Source organism: Xenopus tropicalis, chromosome 6, assembly GCF_000004195.4.
Source record: "Xenopus tropicalis strain Nigerian chromosome 6, UCB_Xtro_10.0, whole genome shotgun sequence".
Classification (NCBI taxonomy): domain Eukaryota; kingdom Metazoa; phylum Chordata; class Amphibia; order Anura; family Pipidae; genus Xenopus; species Xenopus tropicalis.
The window spans coordinates 44,442,720-44,469,670 of NC_030682.2; the positions used below are offsets into that span (position 1 = coordinate 44,442,720).

The window sequence follows — 26,951 nt, forward strand, 5'->3', positions numbered from 1 at the left end:
CATTTTTTTAAAAAATACTCCTTTTATATAGATGAAATGGCGGGATCAGACGCAAATGTGTTATACCCTCATACTGTACTACCTAAGGAAAACAATATAGCAACTCCTACATATAAAATACAAATATAGAGAGAAGGGCAGTGAGTTATAAGTGAGTTATAACTATGTACCAGTTTTGCCCCCCCCACACATTAGCCCCCCCCATACACAGGTGCCCCCCCATACACAGGTGCCCCCCATACAGAGTAGCCCCCCCATACACAGGTGCCCCCCACACATTAGCCCCCCCCATACACAGGTGCCCCCCCACACATTAGCCCCCCCCATACACAGGTGCCCCCCCATACAGAGTAGCCCCCCCCACACAGTGTCCCCCATACACATTAGCCCCCCCATACACAGTAGCCCCCCATACAGAGTAGCCCCCCCCCACACAGTGCCTCCATACATGCTGCTGATGCTGCAGCTTCTTCTTCAGCGTCTCCTCCCGCGGAAAGCGGGACAGTTGGGCGGTATGCTTACTGTCCACAACTGCTTCCCTATCTGCTGGGCCCAGCTGCCTGCTACCCACCCTCCTATCACCCTGCTCAGCCTTACCAACTAAGCAACACACATCTTTCTCCCAGGGGCGGGCTGAGCCAACCAGGCGCCCTAGGCAACCCGGTCGGCCACCTCGCCCCTGCACCTCCATCGCGCGATCTGCGAAGCGGCGCAACGCAAAACGGATCGCAGACTAGCAGTAGGCAGTAGAGGCCCCCCAATCCGGCCCTGCTTTCTCCATTCTGACCCTGCCACCTGTCATCCTACTGGCCCCCCTGCCGACTGCACACTGCAGGACCAAAAATCTTTCTGTCATTTGGAGAAGATGAAAAAAAGATTAAACATGGCAATGCATTCCACTTCAGGAGGCAGTATGGGAGGGCTGAGAAGAAAAGTTGGTTGAATGCTGCTTGTGCAAGAGTTGGTGAGGTAATGCTTTTAATCTTACTGGCATGGCAATTAGAGGAGCTGCAGGCTATTGTATGTATTGAAAATTATGATTTTATTGGTATCACTGAGACCGGGTGGGATGAAAAATGTGACTGGGCTGTGAATTTAATTGTTTATACACTTTTTAGGAGGGACAGAGAGATTAAAAAGGGTGGAGGGGTTTGTCTTTATTTCAGTAGGGCTGAAGGTTACAAAGAAAATGATCATTGGTGTATGCTATAAACCACCCCGTATAGATGAGGGGGATGAGACCCATCTACTGTTACAAATGGAGGAGGCTTCGCAACTGGGTCAAGTTGTTATTATGGGGGACTTTAATTATCCGGACGTTGACTGGAGTAATGGGGTGGCTAAGTCAGAAAAAGCTAGTAGGTTTGTAAATATGCTAAATGACAACTTTTTATTTCAAGAACCTACTAGGAATGACTCTATTTTGGAACTGGTATTATCTAATAATATTGAACTCATTTCTAACATTTGTGTGGGTGAGCATTTGGGGAACAGTGATCACAACATGGTCTCCTTTGAGATAATGCTACAGAGACAGCTCTATAAGGGAGTAACTAAAACGCTTGATTTTAGACGTGCAGACTTTGTCAGTATAAGGGCATCTCTGCAATGTGTCAACTGGGAAAGGCTTTTCATAGGGTTAGACACAGAAGGAAAATGGAACATCTTTAAAACATTGCTTTGCAGGTATACACAACACTATATTCCCCTTGTAAGCAAGGAGAGGCATCGCAAAGCAAAACCTTTATGGCTGAATAAAAGTGTTAGTGTCGAGGTTGGTAAGAAAAAACGTGCTTTTAAAGCATTCAAGTTAGCTGGGACAGCAGAAACTTTCATCGGGTACAAGGAAGCAAATAAAGCATGCAAAAGAGCTATCAGGCAAGTAAAAAGAATCCAAAATTATTTTTTAATTATGTGAATAGATAAAAAAATGAAGCAAGAAGGGGTGGGACCCTCATTATCACGGGGGGGTAAGTTGGTTGATGAGAACGGGGAAAAAGCAGAAATTTTGAACTCTTATTTTTCATCTGTCTATACATCTGAGGAGCCAGATAATGAAGGCTTCCCTTTTAATATGCCCAGTTCTAGTAATTTAGCTACTGACGCATGGGTCACTCGGGAGGAAATTCAAAGAGACTTGAACATGTAAAGGTAAACAAAGGTCCAGGACCGGATGGGATTCATCCCAGGGTATTAAATGAGCTGAGCACTGTGAATGCCAAGCCTCTTCACATAATTTTTCAGGATTCATTGAGGTCTTACATGGGGCCGAGAGACTGGCGAATTGCTAATGTGGAGCCGTTATTTAAAAAGGGATCCCGTTCTCAGCCTGAAAACTATAGTCTGACATCAGTAGTAGGAAAGCTTTTGGAAGGGGTAATAAGGGATAGGGTACTTGAATACATTGCAGTTCACAATACTATAAGTTTGTGCCAGCATGGTTTTATGCGTAACAGATCTTGCCAGACTAATTTAGTCGCCCTTTATGAGGAGGTGAGCAGGAACCTTTATGTTGGAATGGCAGTTGATGTCATCTACTTGGACTTTGCTAAAGCGTTTGATACAGTACCTCACAGAAGGTTAATGATCAAATTGAGGAATATTGGCCTAGAACATAATATTTGTAATTGGATAGAGAACTGGCTGAAGGATAGATTACAAAGAGTGGTGGTAAATGGAACCTTTTCTAATTGGGCCAGTGTGGTTAGTGGAGTACCGCAGGGGTCAGTCCTTGGTCCTTTGCTTTTTAACTTGTTTATTAATGACCTGGAGGTGGGCATAGAGAGTACTGTTTCTATTTTTGCTGATGACACTAAATTGTGCAAAACTATAAGTTCCATGCAGGATGCTGCTGCTTTGCAGAGCGATTTGACAAAATTGGAAAACTGGGCAACAAACTGGAAAATGAGGTTCAATGTTGACATTAATGGTATCCTTTTTTTTTTTTTTTTTCTTTTTTTTAACAGTCTTTATTTATCATTTTTCCAAAGAAAATAAGGATACAGAAAAAAAAAGAAGAAAAGGGAAGAAAAAAGAAATGGTATCCTTAATGGAGAAGGATCTAGGGGTTTTTGTAGATAACATTCTGTGGCTACTAAAGCAAATAAAGTGCTGTCTTGTATAAAAAAAGGACATTGACTCAAGGGATGAGAACATAATTCTGCCTCTTTATAGGTCCCTGGTAAGGCCTCACCTTACCCCCCACAGTGCAGTTTTGGGCTCCAGTCCTTAAGAAGGATATTAATGAGCTGGAGAGAGTGCAGAGACTCACAACTAAACTGGTAAAGGGGATGTAAGATTTAAGCTATGAGGTTAGACTGTCGAGGTTGGGGTTGTTTTCTCTGGAAAAGAGGCGCTTGCGAGGGGACATGATTACTCTGTACAAGTACATTATAGGGGATTATAGGCAGATAAGGGATGTTCTTTTTTCCCATAAAAACGATTAACGCACCAGAGGCCACCCCTTTAGATTAGAGGAGCTTCCATTTGAAGCAGCGTAGGTGGTTTTTCAAGGTGAGGGCAGTGAGGTTGGGGAATGCCCTTCCTAGAGATGTGGTAATGGCAGATTCTGTTAATGCCTTTAAGAGGGGCCTGGATGAGTTCTTGAACAAGCATAGTATCCAAGGCTATTGTGATACTAATATCTACAGTTAGTATTAGTGGTTGTCTATATAGTTTATGTATGTGAGTGTAAAGATAGGTAAGTATAGGTTGTGTTTGCTGGGTTTACTTGGATGGGTTGAACTTGATGGACTCTGGTCTTGTTCCAACCCTATGTAACTATGTAACTACTATGTCTGGGGTTAATATGCTAATTGTGCATTTTTTAAAGGAATGTTGTCTGAGGTTCATATGCTCGTTGTCCATTTCTGGGGTTAATATGCTCATTGTCCATTTTCTTAACCCTATGTCTAGGGTTAATAAATTCATTGTCCATTTCTGACACGTCTGGGTTTAATATGCCTATGCCAATCTCTTACTAACATATCTGGGGTTAATATGATAATTGTCCATCTCTTACTGGCATGTCTGGGGTTTATGTGCTCATTGCCAGTTCTAACAGTATGCTTATTTCTGCAGTGCCTAGCTAATTTTGACAAAAGTTTGTGGCAAAGGGCTTAATGTTGGCAACGTGAAAGCAAACTTCACTTTCACCGTAGGACCCATATTTTTGTTGAAACAGCCTTACTCTTCTGGGTACATGGGGGTGGGTGGTGGCAGCAAAAGCTGTGCAGGGTAAGGGTGGAAAGTCAGTAGATAAGAAATGAGATCAGATTTAGTGACATATATTGGTTGAGCCAAGATTCCAACCAGGTAGAATTTAATAGGTAATTATAAGTTGTTATTCTGCAAGACTCCTGTGTCAGTTTATGCAGAGAGACCATCCCCGGAAAGATGGGAGAAGGGGGATTATTGTTGCTTCTACTTTATCTTTGTATTTCTTGAGGAAACAACCCATTCCAATCTGCTTTTTTTAAGTCTGTGAAACATTATTTTGCCATTTTATTTTAGTGCACTTTTAATGCTTACTATAGTTTGAATCCTCTGTTAATGTCCCCATCCCTTTTACCTTGTCTATCCAGAGAATTGAGGATAGTTACACATGTATAAATACTGATAAAAATGCTATAATGTAATATAAAATAACAGCTCCATAGCAAAATGTGGTAGAGACAGCAGTCAGCTTGTTCATTTCATGATCATTAGAAACAGATTTCTATGTCATGTCATTCCAAGAGAAAGGCTGCATACATGTTGATCTGGGGACTCAATACAATTGCAAGATACTCTGTTCCATGTCCTCCAGTGAGTACAAGAGAACAGAGCAAGTGAATTTGTATATTAGCATCGATAAAAAAAGAGAAAATGGGAATAAATATTTCCAAGTACAATTTTCACTGAGTATGATTGGTACTGAGCTGGCAGCAGCACTAAACACAGTCACACCAACCACTTCCTTGTACATTTTTTGGTTCATACATATTTCACCATTTTAGTGCACAAGTTAAACAATATTATCAAAACGATGATATGGGACCTGTTACCCAGAATGCTTGGCACTGCTTGTTTCCTGATAAGGATCACAATCCCAATAAAGTCAATAGGACTGTTTTGCCTCAAATAAGGATAAATTATATTAATTAATTGGGATCAAGTACAAGGTTTTATTTTTACAGAGAAAAAGGGAGTCATTTTTAAAAGTTAAAAACATTTGCTTAAAATTGTCTGTGGGAATGACTGATAAAGGTTGCAGATGCCTACAGCTAAACAGACACACTGCCCCATTGGCTTTCACACAATCAACTTACAAAAGTGTGCTGCCAAGTAGTGAAGCACAATTCTTACCAGGCCTTCACTAATTTTATTTAGATTTACTAAAAGCCCTTGCCAGGAAAAAAAGGTTCCCAACCATACTAGGTTCTCCTAGAACAACATTAAAAAAACAAAATCCCTGCCACCAGTTCACATAACACTCACAGGCAGGTCAAATTCCTGTAATTAGTTCACCTCACAACATGTATTATTGCCATTCCGAGCAATAACCTAGTTTTTTCAGAAGGAAATAACAGCCTTTCATGCAATTCTATCGTGTACCCTTAGGGCAGCAGTTGTCAAACTTTTTCACTTCAAGACCCAGCCTTAAGCCATGGTCCTTGTGAGTTCATAAAATGGGTCCAAATATAGTAAATATTGGTGTATCAATCATTCAGCTGTAGTTTCCAAAAATATCTAGGGCAGCAAATACATATTCACCCCTTTCATGTTTAGAGCAAATGGCCTTCAAGCTGAACCCCATGCCACTGCACCAAATTCCTCCAGGAGGGCTAGTCATACAGTTTCAAAGCCTTTGCCTTTTGGTAAGACACACATTCTGGGACCCTCCTTTGAGTAAGGGTTACCCCTCTGGACCTAGACAAGGATGTTTTTTTCATAAATGACATGGGGGAGAGTTACTAAATATAACTAGGGAATCGTTGTGTGTTGGGAGAATCCTTAACTGACAGGGATATAGGAATTTTAGTAGAAAATAAGTTGTATAATACCAGGCAGAGTCATTCAGTGGCTACTAAAGCAAATAGTGCTGCCTTCTATAAAAAGGGCATTGACTCAAGGGAAGAAACAGGTATAGGTTTAGGTGGTAAGGCCTCACCTTGAGTATGCGGTGCAGTTTTGGGCTCCAGTCCTTAAGAAGGATATTAATGAGCTGGAGAGAGTGCCGAGACTGCAACTAAACTGGTAATGGGGATGGAAGAGTTAAACTATGAGGTTAGACTGTCACGGTTGGGGTTGTTTTCTCTGGGAAAAAAGGTGCTTGTGAGGGGACATCTGTACAGGTACATTAGAGGGGAATATATACAGATGAGGGGGATCTTTTTTCCCATGAACCGATAAGCGTGCCAGAGGCCACCCCTTTAAAATAGAGGTACAGAACTTTCATTGAAAGCAACTTATGTTGTTTTTCACAGTGAGGGCACTGAGGTTGGGGTTATCAAAGTAAGGTTATTAAAAGAAGAAGATGCATTTCTTGGCTTTGAGCAGCAACGCTGACACCATCTAAAAGCCCCATTCCCTGAAACAAATTGGCTGCAGGGAAAAGGGTGCAGACTATTACAATGGAACAAATCATTCCAGAGTGGAAAATAAATTGTTATATCTTAAACAGCTGATTTTTTATAGCAAGTGGTAACCATCGTTACCTAAGTGACATAGAATAAAGTGTTTAACATATAAAATAAATGAACTAATCAACCAGGCATAGGCTGTTTCAGAAGAGAGCACTTAAGGCAAATCATCCAAGTGCCGTTATTTACAGCAGCACAAACATCTTCAGCAATTCAGCACAAGCATCATTGGGCAAATCAGTAAGGAAACCTTTATGGATGAATTGAAAGAAATTCATTTTCAGGCAAACCATTAACATTTTGTCCGACTGGGTCAGTTAAAATATCATATGGGCGTTGGCCAAATCCACAGCCAGAAGGAGACAGGCAGGTGATGGAAGTTACTTAGGGTTGAAAAAAGACCAGAGTCCATCAAGTTCAACCCTTCCAAGTAAACCCAGCACACACAAACCTATTACTGACCTATCTATACACTCACATACATAAACTATATATACCAACATCAATAATAATTTTAGTATCACAATAGCCTTGGATACTATGCTTGTTCAAGAACTCATCCAGCCCCCTCTTAAAGGCATCAACAGAATCTGCCATTACAACATCACTAGGAAGGGCATTCCACAACCTCACTGCCCTCACCGTGAAAAACCACTTACGCTGCTTCAAGTGGAAGCTCCGTTCCTCTAATCTAAAGGGGTGGCCTCTGGTGCGCTGGTCGTTTTAATGGAAAAAAGGACACCCCCTATCTGCCTATAACCCCCTATAATGTACTTGTACAGAGTAATCATGTCCCCTCACAAGCGCCTCTTTTCCAGAGAAAACAACCCCAACCTCGACAGTCTAACCTCATAGTTTAAATCTTCCATCCCCTTTACCAGTTTAGTTGCAGTCTCTGCACTCTCTCCAGCTCATTAATATCCTTCTTAAGGACTGGAGCCCAAAACTGCACTGCATACTCAAGGTGAGGCCTTACCAGGGACCTATAAAGGGGCAAAATTATGTTCTCATCCCTTGAGTCAATGCCCTTTTTTATACAAGACAGCACTTTATTTGCTTTAGTAGCCACAGACTGACACTGCCTGGGATTAGACAACTTGTTATCAACAAAAACCCCCAGATCCTTCTCAATTAAGGATACCCCGAACACACTACCATTTTGTAGATAGCTCACGTTTATATTATTTCTACTAAAGTGCATAACTTTGCACTTATCAACATTGAACCTCATTTTCCAGTTTGCTGCCCAGTTTTCCAATTTTGTCAAATCACTCTGCAAAGTGGCACTAGCCTGCATGGAACTTATAGTTTTGCACAATTTAGTGTAGTCAGCAAAAATAGAAACAGTACTTCCTATACCCACCTCCAGAAAAGTTAACCAGAATTTCCCTAATATATGTGTAGATGTGGAGTAGTAGGCAGCTGAGCCACTGGCTGGCATGCTAGCTAACATGGAGTATAGTACTCGTTTCAACCACCGCGAACAGGTTGACTGAAGGGCTCAGTGACCTGTAGTTGTAGTATTAGGTATGTATATCTTTATTTATACAGGTTTGGGACCTGTTATCCAGGATTCTTGGTACCTGGGGTTTTCTGGATAAGGGATCTTTCTGTAATTTGGATCTTCATACCTTAAATCTACTTAAAACCATTTGTACGTTAAATGAACCCATTAAGATTTTTTTGTTGCTAGTATGGATGCATCATGTACATTTTGAATTGTATGCTTGAAATGGAGTTTATGGGAGATTGGCCTTCCTGTTATTTGGACCTTTCTAAATAAAAGGTTTTTGGATAAGAGATTACACACCTGTGCAGCACTACTAGTGCATGTAGCACTGTACAGCAGTGCAGTACATTATTAGAGAACAAATAGGGGTCAAGAAATAATAAATGCAATGAAATACAAAGTTTTTTCATTATTTTTGAAATGATGCCCCTTTACACCAATTCATGGCTGACTGCAGGGATTTGAGGGCAATAATGTTATGGTTGAGTTTTATGCACCAAGTGTACACTTTTTCCCCTAAGCTGGTTTATATAATTTGTGTGTATATGTATATATATATATATATATATATAGGTATAGGACCCGTTATACGGAATGCTCGGGACCAAGGGTATTCCGGATAAGGGGTCTTTCCGTAATTTGGATCTCCATATTTTAAGTCTACTAAAAAACCAATAAAACATTAATTATACCCAATAGGATTGTTTTGCCTCCAATAAAAATTAATTATATCTTAGTTGGGACCAATTACAAGGTTCTGCTTTATTATTACAGAAAAAAAGGAAATCAGTTTTAAAATTCTGAAATATTTGATTAAAATAGAGTCTATGGGAGACAGGCTTTCTGTAATTTGGAGCTTTCTGGATAATGGATTTCCGGATAAGGGATCCCATACCTGTATGTATGTATATATATATATGTATATATAATATCTTGCAGGAAGGAACCGCTCACGCAGGACTTAGTGATCCATCAAAGAACTTTATTTAAAGAGGCATGACAACTGACGTTTTGGCTCTATCACCAGCCTTTGTCTATATATATATACAGTGGTGTGAAAAACTATTTGCCCCTTCCTGATTTCTTATTCTTTTGCATGTTTGTCACACAAAATGTTTCTGATCATCAAACACATTTAACTATTAGTCAAAGATAACACAAGTAAACACAAAATGCAGTTTTTAAATGAGGGTTTTTATTATTTAGGGAGAAAAAAAATAATTGTTATATGTAATAAGTAATTGCCCCCTGAACCTAATAACTGGTTGGGCCACCCTTAGCAGCAATAACTGCAATCAAGCATTTGCGATAACTTGCAACAAGTCTTTTACAGCGCTCTGGAGGAATTGTGGCCCACTCATCTTTGCAGAATTGTTGTAATTCAGCTTTATTTGAGGGTTTTCTAGCATGAACCGCCTTTTTAAGATCATGCCACAACATCTCAATAGGATTCAGGTCAGGACTTTGACTAGGCCACTCCAAAGTCTTCATTTTGTTTTTCTTCAGCCATTCAGAGGTGGATTTGCTGGTGTGTTTTGGGTCATTGTCCTGCTGCAGCACCCAAGATCGCTTCAGCTTGAGTTGACGAACAGATGGCCGGACATTCTCCTTCAGGATTTTTTGGTAGACAGTAGAATTCATGGTTCCATCTATCACAGCAAGCCTTCCAGGTCCTGAAGCAGCAAAACAACCCCAGAACATCACACTACCACCACCATATTTTACTGTTGGTATGATGTTCTTTTTCTGAAATGCTGTGTTACTTTTACGCCAGATATAACGGGACACGCACCTTCCAAAAAGTTCAACTTTTGTCTCGTCGGTCCACAAGGTATTTTCCCAAAAGTCTTGGCAATCATTGAGATGTTTTTTAGCAAAATTGAGACGAGCCTTAATGTTCTTTTTGCTTAAAAGTGGTTTGTGCCTTGGAAATCTGCCATGCAGGCCGTTTTTGCCCAGTCTCTTTCTTATGGTGGAGTCGTGAACACTGACCTTAATTGAGGCAAGTGAGGCCTGCAGTTCTTTAGATGTTGTCCTGGGGTCTTTTGTGGCCTCTCGGATGAGTTGTCTCTGCGCTCTTGGGGTAATTTTGGTCGGCCGGCCACTCCTGGGAAGGTTCACCACTGTTCCATGTTTTTGCCATTTGTGGATAATGGCTCTCACTGTGGTTCGCTGGAGTCCCAAAGCTTTAGAAATGGCTTTATAACCTTTACCAGACTGATAGATCTCAATTACTTTTGTTCTCATTTGTTCTTGAATTTCTTTGGATCTTGGCATGATCTCTAGCTTTTGAGGTGCTTTTGGTCTACTTCTCTGTGTCAGGTAGCTCCTATTTAAGTGATTTCTTGATTGAAACAGGTGTGGCAGTAATCAGGTCTGGGGGTGACTACAGAAATTGAACTCAGGTGTGATAAACCACAGTAAAGTTATTTTTTAACAAGGGGGGCAATCACTTTTTCACACAGGGCCATGTAGATTTGGAGTTTTTTTTCTCCCTTAATAACGTAAACCTTCATTTAAAAACTGCATTTTGTGTTCAATTATGTTATCTTTAACTAATAGTTAACGGTTTTTAATGAGCAGAAACATTTAAGTGTGACAAACATGCAAAAGAATAAGAAATCAGGAAGGAGGCAAATAGTTTTTCACACCACTGTATATACACAAGTTACGGCAGCACTCGCCTCCAAAAATAATATATAAAGTGTACTGGTACACTGCCTCAGAAAAAGAATTCCATTTACTCCTTCACATACAAAAAACAACAAGAAAAGGCGGCACTCAAAAGTTTTTTCCAAAAAGTGCAAAAAGGTATATTCAGTTAATAATAATAAAAACATCTTACATGTAGCCTGCATTTCTGTAGTAATTCAGCGACGTTTTGGGCAAGCCATGTGCCCTTTATCAAGCTCAAACAAAGAAACAGTAGTGCAGGTGCAATTCTCCAATTAAAGAGTCAAATACAGGAAGTGACACGATAGGTGATACCTTGGCAACGGTTATGAACAATCCATTATATCCACCTACACTCCCTGCATGTGTAACCCTTTGTGCAAACAATTGAAACATAATTTATACATTCATAAAAAAAGATATAAATCATAGTCTTTGTTTAACCCTTTTGGCGCCAAAGACTGTAGTTTATGTATCCACTAAACTTCTCTCTGTTTCAATTTGAGTTCCCGGTTCCCTCCATATTTTAGGGGCGGAATCCCTTCCAGGACCATAAATTTCAATTGGTCTGCTTTATGGCCCATATCCAAAAAATGTTTGGAAACGGGCAATTTGGTGTTTCCCAGATTAATGGAGGATTTATGTTGAGAAATGCACGACTTAACCATTTGAGTGGTCTCGCCAATATAGATGAGTCCACAAGGACAAGTCAACGCATAGATTACATATTTAGAGATACAAGTATGGTGGCCCCGTAATTGGACTTTATGACCCGTGCCTGGGTGTATAAATTCCTTGCCTCTGATCACACTATGGCATTGTGTGCAGCCTGAACATCGATACATCCCTGGGGTTCTCAGACCCAGGTGTGTATCAGTGCGTCTCTCCAATCTTTGGGACCCTCAAGGATGTAACCATATTACCTATTGTTTTACCTTTACAATAAGATAAGAGTGGTGGTGATTTAAAATCCATAATTTGGGGATAATCCCTTTGCAAAATGTGCCAATGGCGTCGCAAAATGGTCCCCAAATTTTTGCTGCAGGAACTAAACTGCGTGACACATGGAATACGGACATCTTTTTGTTGTCTTTTATTAGTTCTACCCACTTTCTTTATAGCCTGTTGCAAAACATGTTGTGGATAACCCCTTTCTCTGAATTTATAACACATCACTCGTTGTTTTACTTTCTCCTGTTCATCACTTACAATCCTGTCTACTCTAGATAATTGACTAATGGGTATTGATCTTTTAGTATGTATTGGGTGATTACTCTGATAATGTAAAATTTGATTGCGATCTGTGGGTTTGGTATATATTGATGTGTCAATACCACCTCCCTGATTCCTATAGATCAGGACATCCAGAAACTGTATCTGCTGGCGAGCAAAAGTTAATGTAAAAGATATCGACGGATGTATCTTTTGCAAGTTACCGCGGAACCGCGTTAAGGAATCCACGTCACCCCGCCATACCACAAAGATATCGTCAATATATGTCCACCAGGCCACACAGTGGCCTGTGAAGTTCACATCGCGATAAATGTGTAGTTCTTCCAACATTACCATAAAGGCATTGGCATATAACGGGGCGACATTTAAACCCATCACAGTTCCACATAACTGTAGACAGAATTGGTCTCTAAAGGTAAAGTAATTACATCGTAAAATTATCTCCAACATCTGTACAAAAAAAGAAAGTTGCTGTTCAGTATAATTAGCCCTATTGCAGGTACAAGCCTGGATGCCCTCCTTGTATTGAGGTGTACAAACTGGCCACATCAGAAGTAGCCAGTAGTACATCCCCTTCAATCACCTTACCCAAAGACCTCAATCTCTCCAGAAAATGACCTGTATCCCTAACATAGGAGGGAACCTCCTGTATTAATGGGCCTAAGATCTTATCTAGCATGATAGCCATAGGTTTAATAATAGAACCAACTGATAAAACAATTGGCCGACCCGGGAGGCACACCGGGTGTTTGTGAATTTTGGGAAGTATATAGGTTTGGAGTTCTGGGATCTTGTACTATTAAAAACTTTTTAAGTGCTTCTGTAATTACACCCTGACTAACCATTCTGTCTAAAAGACTACCAATATTTCTCTGAATAGATACAACAGGGTCACATGTCAATGTCTCATATACCTCTCGATCGGCTAATTGCGTTTCAATTTCTGCTATATAATATGCATATAGCATACTATATATATATATATATATATATATATATACATACATACAGGTATGGGATCCCTTATCCGTAAACCCGTTATCCAGAAAGCTTCGAATTATGGAAAGGCCATCTCCCATAGACTCCATTATAAGCAAATCATTCTAATTTTTAAAATTGATTTCCTTTTTCTGCGTAATTATAAAACAAAACCTTATGTTTGATCCTAACTAATATATAGGCAGTCCTTATTGTAGGCAAAACAAGCCTATCAGGTTTATTCAATATTTATATGATTTTTAGCAGACTTAAGTTATGGAGATCTAAATTACAGAAACATCTCTTATGCGGAAAACTCTGGGTCTTGAGCATTCTGGATAACAGGTCCCATACCTGTATATACACAGTATAAAATACACATTTATGTGTGTTTAAGTTTATCTATCTGTGCAGACTTTCCTTTCAAAGTAGAATGTATTGTCTATATTGTCTGTTTAGTTACGGTTTGTATGTATGACACTGAGAAGCCCATTATAAATAAACTTATATATTCAAAATATGTGAAAGCTTGCAAGCTTCTAGTGGTGTCTACAAAGACAGATGCTGCTGCTGTTTCTACATCCAGTGTGACATTTTGGGGGCAGCTGACATCCTTACATAGCTAATAAAATAGAAAGGAAAGCAGCTGTAGGCTGCAGGGTCAAGCTTGAATCAGATATCTTGTATTGCTTCCCAACAAACACAGAGGAACTGTAGCCTAATCAAAAACAAATGCAAGGAAAGCCTGTTGGCTCTATTTAAAGGAATTTGTGGCACCTTCTCTGACTTCTGATTGTGCACTGTGATAAATTAAATGATGAAAACTATAACCAGCGGGCGTGGAACTCCAATAAAAGGCACACTGGTTTCATTGCTTACTGATGAAATGCTGATAAAATACTTTTCATGTATTTATTTTCCTTGGATTCTAGTCATGCAGTCAGTAGGAGGTCAGACGAAACACTATTCATTTCAAATGTATTTATTACAAAAGCTAATGTTTGGCAGCATTTTCAACTCTTGATTAAAAAAAAGGTGCTTTTAATGTCAAATCTAGCGGCGCACTGATAATAGAATCTTCTAACAAGGCAGAGATCAATAATAACCTCATTATATATTGACTGAGGTTTGGCCTAGACAGACACAGTCAATTTGTAATGAAGTGTAATTGACCTTTCTGCTGTTTAGGAAAAGGCACCACTGAACAAAAACTGTTGGGCGGAACTTGAGTTTGTACAAGTGCTTAGTGCTGGTGGCTTGTATTTAATGGGGGAAATTGTGTTAAGGTTACAGTAGATCTGCATAAAGGATAGATATACAAATCAAAAAAGCTATTTTGTAGGCAGTTTATTTTTTTCTTACTCCTGCATGTGTTGTAGATTTAATAACAATTCCTTTCAAAGTGTAACAGAATAATCCAAACAGTCGCCTGCTTGCCCAAACAAACCTCGCCATGGGCCAGATTTATTAACTTTGTATTTGTTTTTTTTTCCATATTCCAATTGCCAAAATGGTCTATTTAGATAATTACTCTAAAACGACAAAACCCACGAAATACAAAGATCCCCTTTAATTAATTTTAATATTTTTTTTGGAGTGGAGCCCCATCATATCACATTGAGCCAATCTGCACTAAAAATCCTGCCAGTTTAAGCTTTTTTATTTCCTGCAGTTACCAGGGAATTGTTCACTATAACATAGACACATTTTGTGCATGTTTACATTTTGCAGAATAATCACTTACTGTTGACTTTGTTACGTTTTACTTTAAACATGTTGCATAATTTGCAAGAAAAACTGTGGTGCTGAGTGTTGCCTTTATCAAATGCAAATATCAGGCTTCTTAGCACTATTTCTTTTAAATAGCAACCAGACACTTTTCCGGTGTTATTTGCTTGTTGTGAGAAAGATCTAGTTAAACCTTTTATAAACCACACTACCCCTAAATTGTAAATGAAGCACCATACAATACTGCTAGACCTGTCACTTGGTTAGATATGTGTGGCTCACAGCATACCCCATAACCTTTAATGATGAAGCAATATAATTGCCACCATTCTAATATATTGATGCAAGGTATCAGTTACATTTAATAGTTCAGTATTCTGATGACACTTCATACAATTTTGCTAGGTCATAAACCAGATATTGTGTTAGAAACAGGGCTTTTGTAGCAACTGCGGAACAAGCCTCATGAATAGCAATTTACCATTATTTAAGTGTTTAACTGTCAAGAAATTTGTGTCAACCTCAGGCCAATGTGCTTGTGGGAAAGCAAAATTAAGCAGCAGGTCAGTTACCAAATAACAAGGGCATTATAATGAAAACATTAGGTAAGTCTTGAAACGTATATAAGTCTTGAAACTAGGAGAACAGTTAGCAAGGCCAAGGCTGCAGATGGAATGTCATTCTAAATGTAACAACACAGACCAAAATAGACTAAAAAATGTCCAATGCTCCAGCCAGTAATTTGTCATTAAAGGCGGCGAAAGGGCACTGCTCCTGAGAGCTTCCTCATCTGGAGGAGTTAAGAAAATAATGGGTTTTCAAAAAAGGGTAATAGCTCTACAGCTGGACGCTAAAATAGATGCAGTCAGGTTGGAAGTAGATTATAAAAGGGAAGGTGGTGTTTTAATAAAAACTCTCTTTATCAAAGAAGTAATTTGGGAATTATCCAAAGTAATAAGAATGTGGTGGCATGAAGGTACATGTACATAAAAGATGAGTGTGTTGTTGGTGGCAGATTATTAACCATATGGCATTCTCTCTTTAAAAACTGCCATTGTAGCACTCTTATGTAGCAAGGCGATGCAGTGTGTATGCCATAGTGCACAGAGGTTTGTGGCTAGTTGTTGCAAAAAGACATCATTTTCTACACTCCTATGTATTGTTGGTATTCAAGCTAGAGTCCTGCAATGGGCAGGGTAACCAAGAGTTACCCGCTAAAATAGCAGGTACCCAGTGGTTTGGATTTTTGGATGTGGGTATAGAGGTGGGTCTGTAGGTTGTGGCTCTGGATGCAGGTATAATCTGTATTTCTTATATTATCTATATTTTACTCTTTTAAACACTTTTTTAAATGTTTTTTTCTACCCCTGCCCACTTCTGATGATGGCACTTCCGGTCTGCAGCAACAGCATGGTGGTAAGCGGGCTGCACATAAGGCAGCTACAGGTTGGGTTGGTTACCATGTACAAGCAGGTTAAAATGCAGGCTGTGAGTTCGGCATTGCAGGTCTGGGTCAGGGCCAGATTTTTAAAACTGGTTCTGCGCAGGACTTTAATTTAGACTAAACTTGCTGCTATTCTCAAGCTCACCTAAACATTATCAATTAAAAAGTCAGGAATGCTCCATTGAAATGTCACTGTGGTACAAAACATTGCTTCTTCCTGCTGCTAAGTGCTTTCTCTGGGCCGTTCCATTGATGTTAGGCAGCTATAATCAGCCACAGAGGTATATTTCTGGGGAAATAGATTAGCTGTCTAGCATGAAACAGCAGGTGCAATGGAAATGTGCCTGGGCAGATAAGACTCTGTGAGCCAGGAAGAGTGTTAATTAAGCGCAAACTCTAAAAAAGTTGTAACAATCAACAGTTAAAGAAAGTATCAAAGCAGAAGTTACTGTTAATGATTTTCAGCTATTTTGTAAATAAGGGTACAGGAAAATGATTGCTAACCTGTTATGTTTTATGCATCCTGCCCCACACTTTGCACTATGAGCCCTGCTGTTCCCATGAATACTGCATTGCTGGCATTCAGATGCAACATTTAGGGAACACCAGTGGCACATGGAGGCGGTAAGGGCAGGACTGCCTTTTAATCTGCTGTGAGGCAGGAGTGGAATGAGTACATAAGTAAGCACAGCTATGTCACAGCTATGTGTATGCCTTACACTGAGCAACTAAACTGATGAGCATAAACAAGGCACGGATATGGTCAAGTTAACCAACACCAGCTGTCTTCCAAAACAGTCCATTACAAACACAATATAAAGAAAAGTATGTTCTAAATCTGATCCACGCTTGCTGTTTTCTACATTTGTTGCATGGTTTCCGTCCAAAAGCCTTGATTAATTACTCTATAAAACAAGTTTGCCTTTGCCAAAATCATCTTGAAAAATGCTAATTATTACTTAGTAGATATAAGAGCTTGTGTCACTAACAGTATTACTGCCATATTCTAGTCGCTGCCAAACAAACTAGCTGATATTTCCTCTGGGACTGAAAACATTGTTGGGGACATTTTATAAAAATGAGCTTCTGGCTCTGATTCCCAACATCTTTGTAAATAACCCACATGTGTTTCCATAATAAAAATATGTCAAAGTGCTGCTTATAGAGATAAGCCCAGGCCTTCTCTGATTTCAATACATAATGCAGGTACTGTACTAGAGAGGAGCAACATATGGAAGAGATTAATGATAGTGGGTTATACAATACATTTACCATGTGATGAGAAAAGGTTCTCCTGTATACTCCTAATGTCTTACTATGTTGTGTGGATGATTTATGAAAATTAAAGATTCACGGATCTGACTGAAACAGCATTGTAGCTTATTGAACAGGGTTTAGCTATGTACCTGAGATGTTAGGGAACAAGGGCTGGCAAAGGATTCATTTGCTCACTTCTATGCCCAGTTTAAAATAGAGCCAGGTGCAGAGTTTGCCCAGGACTAGTAACCCATAGCAACCAATGCTGGTTGCTGAACAAGCTGCAAACCTTGCATCTTTTATTACACAAAAAAGGTGTGGTTTGGCCAAGATTTAGCCTTTTTCAGCCAGACCCTGGCCAAATCCATGTAACCTGGCTGAACCAAATCCATGTAACCTGGCTGAACCAAATCCAAATCCTTAAAATTACATGACCATTTGACACAAAAACATAAAAGTTGAAAATTTTTCACTGAATGCAAAGCTCTGTGGCCAAATTTGCATATGTAAATTAGGATTGGGATTCGGTTTGGTATTTATACAAATTTTCCCAAAATAGTGGATTTGGTGCATCCCTAGACATTAATGCATGCCCTTGAGCTGCGGTGAGGCACTGTGCAAATAGATGAAGCAACGTGCCAAGCATGTGTGCCAGGCAGACTTTAAGAAACCATAATGCCATAAGTAAAGCAACTATCCTGCAGTCATGCCCAGTGCATGTACCAGTGCAACACACTGTTTTCAGCCACAGCCACTTATACCTGTGTGTACACTTCCATTAATAGAGTGCTGGGGGCCTAAGTGTAGCATCCTCGCCCAGTGAGTTAGTGAGCAGTTTTATTTAACGTTTGTGTAGCAGGCCATTTTCCAAAAACTTTTGTGGCCCCAAATTGGTTCTGCTGTGGGGCCATATAACGTAAGGCAACAGAGAAAAATGCAGATTTTTGTTTACTGTGAGCCCAAAGTATAAGTAATAGTTGTAATACAGATATGGGATCCATTATTTGGAAGCCTGTTATCGAGAAGGCTCCAAATTACAGAAAGGCCATCACCCCTAGACTCCATTTTAATCAAATAATTAAAATTTTAAAAATGATTTCTTTTTTTCTCTGTTATAATAAAACATTACCTTGTACTTGTTCACAGAATAAAACCCAGGTCACAAGCATTCTAGATAATAATAGGTGGGGGACGTCTTTGGGCATGGCATTTTTTTTTAATTTTTCCTGTAGTGTTACTGAATAGCAGTTATTTTCTGGGAGCAAGCAATCTCCATGGAATCTGCTACTGTTCATGTGAAGTTTTTGTACATAGACTTTAGTCACTAGTACTAGTCACATCATGTTCACTAGTCACATCATGTTCACTAGCCACATCATGTTCACTTTGTATTTGCTAAGTTCCCAAGTACTTTGCTTTGGGAGTACAGTATTATAAAACTTTAAATAATTGAAATCCCTGGTGAAAAAATGAAAAATCTAATTTATAGTATTTAGTATGGAAGGGCTTGAACATGAAACTTTAGTGTCAAGGAAAACAGTCAAAGAAGCTGCAAAAAGAAATAAAATAGCTTCTCAACCTTTGGCTACAAAGGTCTTTTCAACCCAGACCCAACATAAATTAAAATAAAGATATTGTAAACTTTTTTTTTTTTTTTAAAACTTTGTTTTTATTTTCAAGTTGTCAAACATATTTATTACAACATTTTTAGTAGCATTTTGTCTTATGTTTGTATCTTGTAAGTAATGGAGTGTTCAAGTATAAAACATTTGAGTTTAACAATTTATAACAAAACTTGAACTCTCAGCTCATACCTGTTTTTCCTGGATATTGTAAACTTTTATACTTGCAGTTATAAACACAAATACAGGGAGCAGCCATTTGTCTCAGCCGCAGACTTTCTAATGCCAACCACTACATATAAATCCCTCTGATAATAGAAAAAAACAGCTATATGAATGAATGCATAATGCCCAACTTTGTATAGTATCTGGGTTATAGTTGTACTATGGATGGTGTCCCCCATCTTAGCTATATATGGTTCCTGCTACTCCAGGGTTACCTTTGGTTGCTTCTCTGGCTAACTTACCTGGCATGGCCACTGATGTTTGGTGGGTGGCTTTCTCTGGCCGTTCCTTTGACTGTGCCATATTCTATCCATGGTTTAATAATGGATTTAATGGTGCTCCAGAACATGTCCTGGAATATTTTTTTTTTATGATCAAATCCTGATAGTGATTTCCTAGATCTTGAGATGGGATAGTATGACAAATATCTTTTCATGGCCTACAGTTCACACAGCAAGCGGAAGATGACTTTATTTCTTCAATATTTTGCTAGCAAGGTGTCTGAAATATTATAAATAATATAACACCACATTAAAGACCCGATAATATGTAATTGAAAACTACTTTCTTCACAGTCTTAAATAAGCCTCTGTTCATACCTTCTGTGCAAACGATGTGAAAGCTTTGTTTTTACTTATGTTTCCCTTAATCCCACAGATAATCCAGAACAGCAAGACTCTAATTGAGAATGCTGATGGCGTGTATGAGAAGATAGTACAGTGCCAAAAGACTGGTAAGTGAAATTATGCATTGTGATTGATGTTTAGTAGTCTGCAGGAGTACTGTCATAGCTGCAAGCATGCACTGAGATACACATTACATTTGTGACATATAAATTGTTTGTGTACTATTAACCTAATACCTATGCTGTTTGGCAACTGCCCATTCCAAGTTGCTGATTCAAGCTGCGATAGTGAGCTGTTTGCAGCAGCAAATATGCTAGGCTGATAAACTCAATAGGGATGTTTTACAGGTGTGGGATCCGTTATCCATAAACCCATTATCTGGAAAGCTCTGAATTATGGAAAGGCCATCACCCATAGACTCTTTTATAACCGAATATTTAAAACATTTTACAAATGATTTCCTTTTTCTCTGAAATAATTCAAAACAATTCTATTAGGTTTATTTAATGTTTAAAAGATTTTTTAGCAGATGTAAGGTATGGAGACCCAAATTCAAGAATGATTCCTTATCCTCAAAATCCCAGGTCCCAAGAATTCTGGATAATAGGCTGTACTGAAGGCGGCCATACTCAGGCAGATTTAAGCTGCTGATTCGGCCCCTTTAGACTGAGTCTGCAGCTTATCTCCCCGTGTATGGGGTCCTGTGGTAGTCCTTGCCAACCGATAACTGGTCAAAATCCACATGATCAGGCAGATTTAAAAACCCCATTGGGATGAGGACCGTATTGGATTGTTGTTGCAACCCTCACCCCAAAGGCCTGCATTTACTGTTTTAGTGATCCGATAGTTTGGCCATCTTAGTATAGCAGCCCCTAAATATCAGTAAGGAAGTACAAACACAGTTGTGAGTCAAAAGCATGATGAATTGTGCCCCAAACTACACTTTGTGGTAAAAAGAATCACAAATTGCATTGGCACGCTGTACTTGCAGTTGTAAATGACCCCTTATCAACTGTTAAACAGATTCATTAATCATCGATTGTAATTCAGTGTGGTTTGTATTGTTATGGGAATTCCCAATGTGTGGTCCTTATAATATCAGTATCAGAAATATATATCTCATGGCTCTGAGAGCATGGCATGCCTCTTTATATTACTGAGGCTTGTGGGAGCTTAGGATCATAATAGCTGGAATGCTGTCATTCTGACATGGTTAATCGAAAGAATGTTAAATTCCAGCATACGGTATAGGCCGCTAGATTGTAATTCAGAGTGAGTAAGGTTTTGTTCTGTTCTGGTCTTGCGATTTATCTTGATTGAAATAATTATGTTCAGTTCTCCGTACAACTGCTTCAGGGATCTCTGGCACTGATAGTTTGGATAAATACTGTAAACATGACAACAAATCAAAATATAAAATAGGGATGTAGAGCAGTGAGTTCTGGGGAGTTAGACTCCAAAGTACAAAAAATAAATATGAACAGCTGTTATGCATGTATAAACAGGCAGGTTCCTGTCCTCTCAGAAGCAGAGGTACACCATGCACATTCTCACTGGGAATATTGCCGTGCCAATGGGCAGCCAGAAACTGTGTGGCCAACAGATTGGCATTTAATAGATCACATCTGCATTCTGCATATGGGGAAACTGAAGGCATTTTACTTGCCTTGTTTGTTTTTGTATTGTGTAACTGTGACCATCACCCTTACTAATGGGAAATCCATGGATATGTACATTGATTGGCAGTAAACTCATTATCCTGATAACTGTCTCATATATCATTTGTAAGAAGGCTCTCCAAACCTGACATCTGCCTGTCTTACACCAGTGGCACATTATTGTGTCAGATGGGTATATAATACCCCAGCAAATGAATAGCCTCCTATTAGTCAAAATGAATGGCAGTAGTTATGGCAGTTTATATAGTTGGGTTACCTATGCTCAGAGGTGCTTCTTTAGGATAAATTCACATAGTGTAAAGGATGTTTATGAAAGTCAGTCTTACTTTTTTCGAGTTGTTCATATCTATATGTTGGGCACCATTCATCTAAAATGCCATTATGAGTTACTGACTTACATACAGAATAAGTGCTAACTCATGACAACTCAAACAAGATTGATAGTTTGCCTACATGATGGCCATGTCAGGTTTTTACCCTAAACACAGCGTTTTTTTTGCCAGAATTCCACCACGCTTAGTGAATGATGCTTTTTTGTTTAAATGGTGCAACTCCCTGCGCAGTATGTTAATAACAGCATTAGTGTTTGATTCACTTGGTGCAAGTCAATTGCAGCTACTGGTGCATCCTCTAAAGCGTACCCTGGAAGTATTGGAATTATTATTCCAACAGGCATGACCAGTTTGGCTTCCTTTTTAGGATTTTTGCTTGTTTTTGTAAAGTAACCCTTTATGTATGCTATGTCAGGTTATTTGTTGGAGGCAACATGCATTTGGAGAAATGTTCCATTTAGTTTGTACTATGTTCCCCTGTGTAGCTAAAACTTAACTGGAAGTAGTGGTTTATTCTTTAAATGTAAACTGGCAAGTGATGGAAGTGATTAGAGCTGAGATAAATTTGCCTCTGGGAACCATAATATTATATTGTCTTTTGCGTTGAGAATGTCTGGAGTAGAAATAGCTGACTGCCGAAGGGTGACAGGAATTACAGAGATAAATGGTACTATAAAGGCTACTGTGGCATCATCAAGACATTCCTGTAAACAGTATATAGTCAATGTATGATTTCTTCAAGAAACTGCCTTTTTACTGCAGTGGTGCTAGATCTGTAAATGCCTTGCCCAGCATTGACCTTTAAGCCTTGCATACCTACTAAGCAAAGCTCAGTATCTTGAATTAGGTCCTACCTCCTTTTTCTTCTCTTTCCCTCAGTGATTTCAGCAGTTTTTATTCTTTCTTTCCTCTTCTCCTCTGATTCTCCCCTGCTTTTACCGTATTTATTGCTCAGTGGAACAGCTTCTTGGCTCCTCAACCTAACCTCTCTAGTTCTTCCAAAACCAAACCATACCCCTCACAAGTCATGTCCCAATATATGATGACATCTTCCAGGATATAAACAGAATGTCTACAAGTATTGTATCTATCCTTCTTAATCGGCTAGTAAACCAGCAGTGGTAGATGTATAGTTGGCCACAAGGACGTAAGGGGAATTTTGCATGCCTCCTCTTATGAGCCCTTGATAAATAAAGTTCAGACCATTCATCTTTTAGTCCTCCTCACCCTAACCTATCTACTACTTCCATATGGTGTCCATTCTACATGCAAACTACACTATCCTTTGGGCAAGTGGGTCTTTTTAATATACAAGAAAGTCCCATTCTACAGTGTTCATCTGTTTTAAGCAATGATACTGAAACATTCTTAGCATGTTTAATGTTGGCTTCAAATTAAACTACTGAATGCTTTAATCATAGGTAGAGCAGTAATTAGAATCCTTAAAGTTGAAATGATATGACATAATTCAAGCTAACATTTTAGATGCTGGGCTCACTTCTCATTGAGTTTGTTGGCGCCCTGCCCATTTGTGTATATCTGGCACATATCCAAAATTGTGGGAAAGTCTGGCTCCTCTTTTAAGGGTTGCTGGGAAAGATACTATTGAGACTCCTTTTTGGGGGCCTAGAGGCTAAATTCTGATAGCTTTGGAGTTATAACTGCAAAACATTGACCAAACCCACAAAAACAAACTAACCTTATTACAAGAGTGACTTTGTATGTATGTTTGTTTATTTTTCCTTTAAAAGATTTGACAGAGCTTGCTGTAAAGTTGATCTGCAGCCGTAAATGTTGAATCGTGCAGCCGAAACAGGGATTTTGTCCAAGCTCGTTTTTCTGCTCCTCAATTTACAGAAATTAAAAAATAAAAATAAATAAAGTATTGAAGAAAAAGAGAATGGTTGGAAAATGAAGTTTCCATGGGGATCCACATCCATTTTCAATGAAAATATGGAGACAATTTATTTATGTAAAGTTACATTTCTGATGTTTATGGGTGATATTTTCCAGATCTGAGTTTATGTATGTTACACATTAAACTGAAAAGATAATTGGAGTTTATCTTCCCTGCATGTTCTTTAGACTGTAATGTGTGAGGCCATGGCTTAATCTGTGAGAGGACGTTCCTTCTTTGCGTAATTGCATTTATACAAAAGCATGGGGTTGTGGTACTGCTGTTTGGGCAGAGGCATTCTCTGTAACCCTGTACAGCTACTTCTGTCTGTCATTGGTAAATGGTGCTCTTCTATTAATCTGTGGTGTTGTGCCAGTTCCCACTGACAGATGTATAAAAACATATATGCAGAAGGAATATTCTATGCACAAGATAAGCACAAATACATTTAGCAAAATGCATCTCCAGAAGCATAGCTGTGCCTTAACTGAATTACATGGAACAGGAGAGACTGAACAAGGAAAACTATACCCCTATACAATGTAGGTCTCTATAAAAATATATTGCATAAGCAAGCTCATATGTAAAACCCTGCTTCATCTAAATAAACCATTTTCATAAAAATATACTTTTTTAGTAGTACAGGTATGGCACCCGTTATCCAGAATGCTCGGGACCAAGGGTATTCCGGATAATCTTTTCATAATTTGGATCTCCATACCTTAAGTCTACTAAAAATCAGTAAAACATTAATTAAACCCAAATAGGATTGTTTTGCATCAAATACTGATTATTTATATGTTAATTGGGATCAGTTGCAACGTACTGTTTTATTGCTACAGAGAAAAAGGAAATCAGTTTTAAAATTCTGAATTATTTGATTTAAATGGAATCTATGGGAGATGGGCTTTCCGTAATTTGGAGCTTTCTGGTTAAAAGGTTTCCAGATAAGGGATCCCATACATGTATGTGCTATTTGGTACTTCTAAATAGAAAAGGAACACATACTGCTAGGCCCCATCAGCCAATGAATGGGCAGAGTTCTGCCTTTTGCTCCCACACTATTTCCTGTCACAGTTAAAGCTGCATTATTTCTGGTCCTGTGATCTCTGAGGGAACACACAGCCCATCACTAAATGGTGGATCAAGGGAAAATACTTAAAGGGGCAATATTTACTGATATATATATATATATATATATATATATATGTATATTCCAGTCTGGTGAGATTCTATAATAGGTTCATTCTAGGGGTATATTTTCCTTTAAAAACAAATATTCACTGCTAGTAAAATGTTTAAATATTTATCTGAATATGATTGCAGTGTCTGCGATTCAGAAAGTAAAGAAATGTCCTAGTTATTTAATTAACTCTACAGAGTAACTCTACTCTGGCCCTGGCATTCTAAGCACACAGAGGCCCAACAGCCCCCCAGGCCCAATAAATAGTGACTGTCTGTGGCATCTTACAGCAGCCCCACTGGCATTTAGCAGAATCCAAAGTAAGAAAATAGGGAATGTACCACAAACGATATACTGTATATATATATAATATGTGTTGGTTTGCCAAGGCAAGGATTCATATGCTGAAAAAAGACACTCAGAAATGTTGAATATATGAATAAATAACAGTATAACTGTATCAGGAAATGCTAGAAAATCACTTCATGCAGTAAAGTGGTTTAATTAACCATTATTCACACTTGGAATTTACAAAAAATACATATATGAATCTTTTTTCTAAAAAGAGTTGATCCAAAGGTAATATGGCTACTTTAGCATATACAGTATTTTTCAAAACCCTTTAATCCTGAATGTTCTTTTAGAATTGCCATTGCTTAAATTCTTTGAATCTTATCTATTGCCTAATACTATTCAGAGTAGGTCAAAGCCATTCTCTGTAAAATGAAAAATCATGGGAGCTGTGTCTCATTAAGAAATGCAGAAAATATGAACTGCCTAACGTTTGCTGTCTTTCTTCCAGCCATGGAATTCCATGAGAACCTGAGTTCCATTGGGGCTAAAGAAGGATTAAAGGAGAGGAAGATGCTTAAGGCTGTGGAGAGTTTCACATGGAACATTACAATATTAAAGGTATACTTTACCTAGGATTCAAGTTCATTTTTTTATATGTGTTTCTGAACCATGTTCAGTGCTCACTTTAGGATTGTTTAACAGTTATCCTCACAAAGGCTGCCGGTGATCTTTTGAATTCTGTAATGAAAAAACTCAGCCTGGTAAAATTAGATAAACTATGTTTGAAAAATGTGACCTAAAGCTTCAGTAAAACTGAAAAGCTGCTGCAATATCAGCTAGTTTATAGGGCTCCTTGCTGGCCTCTAGGCTTCTTTGTTTTTCTCCTGGGGTTCCCAGTATACAAGCAGCCTGCTGATTATTCTGAACCTGGGGTTGCTGCAATCAGCCACAATTATTTAGCTATTTGTTTATTTTATGACTGGTAACAGTAATTATCCACTTCTTTGATACATATGTCTCTCTCCTATCAACATGACTCCAAAACTGTATATTGAATTTGAGTGAACCAGCTTGGCACAAATGGTGATACATCCTAGATTTCTGCCATCGAACTTGAGAAATTAAAGGTGAAGCTGATCACAGGGTCCAAATTATTTGAGGTGCCTCACCAAAAATGTACAAACGTCTCATTATCATGCAGGTCTAGAGAGCACAAAGAATACACAATCTCTGTTCTAAAGGTCCAGACTTTTCCAGGGACCTGCATGAAGAGCTAACCTTTGGCTAGGGCCCCTCTCAGCTCATGAAATAAGTACAGATATATGTAAATCAGTAATATTAATTATTATTAATATAGCACCAACATATTACACAGTGCATAGTTTCAAGAATATTTAGGGTAGTAAATGCACATTCACCTCAAACCTCTTCCTAACTGACTTTCATGCTGCCCCCCCCCCCCCCCCCCCCCCACTGCTCCAGTTTACCCCAGGGGAGTCAGTCACCTAATAATGTTCTTTTAAAGGCCCCTTACCCGGAAAACACCAGGATCCAAGCATTTTGGATAACAGGCACCATAGCTTTAGCACAATTTATACTTTCTAAGCATGTGCCTCTTCTGCCTACCCCTCTATCCGCACTCCTTTG

The 26,951-nt window shown here is 38.9% G+C and overlaps 1 protein-coding gene across 2 annotated transcripts in view; it reads left to right on the plus strand.

The window, feature by feature from the left end:
* The window catches only part of plcl2 (phospholipase C like 2), a 145,742-nt gene that overhangs the window by 110,230 nt on the left and 8,561 nt on the right, over nt 1-26,951 (plus strand). For both annotated transcript variants that reach the window (XM_031903791.1, XM_002932407.5), the window contains 2 exons: nt 19,951-20,026; nt 25,813-25,922. In XM_031903791.1, coding sequence (XP_031759651.1) covers nt 19,951-20,026; nt 25,813-25,922 — 186 coding nt within the window. The remainder of the gene's footprint in view (nt 1-19,950; nt 20,027-25,812; nt 25,923-26,951) is intronic.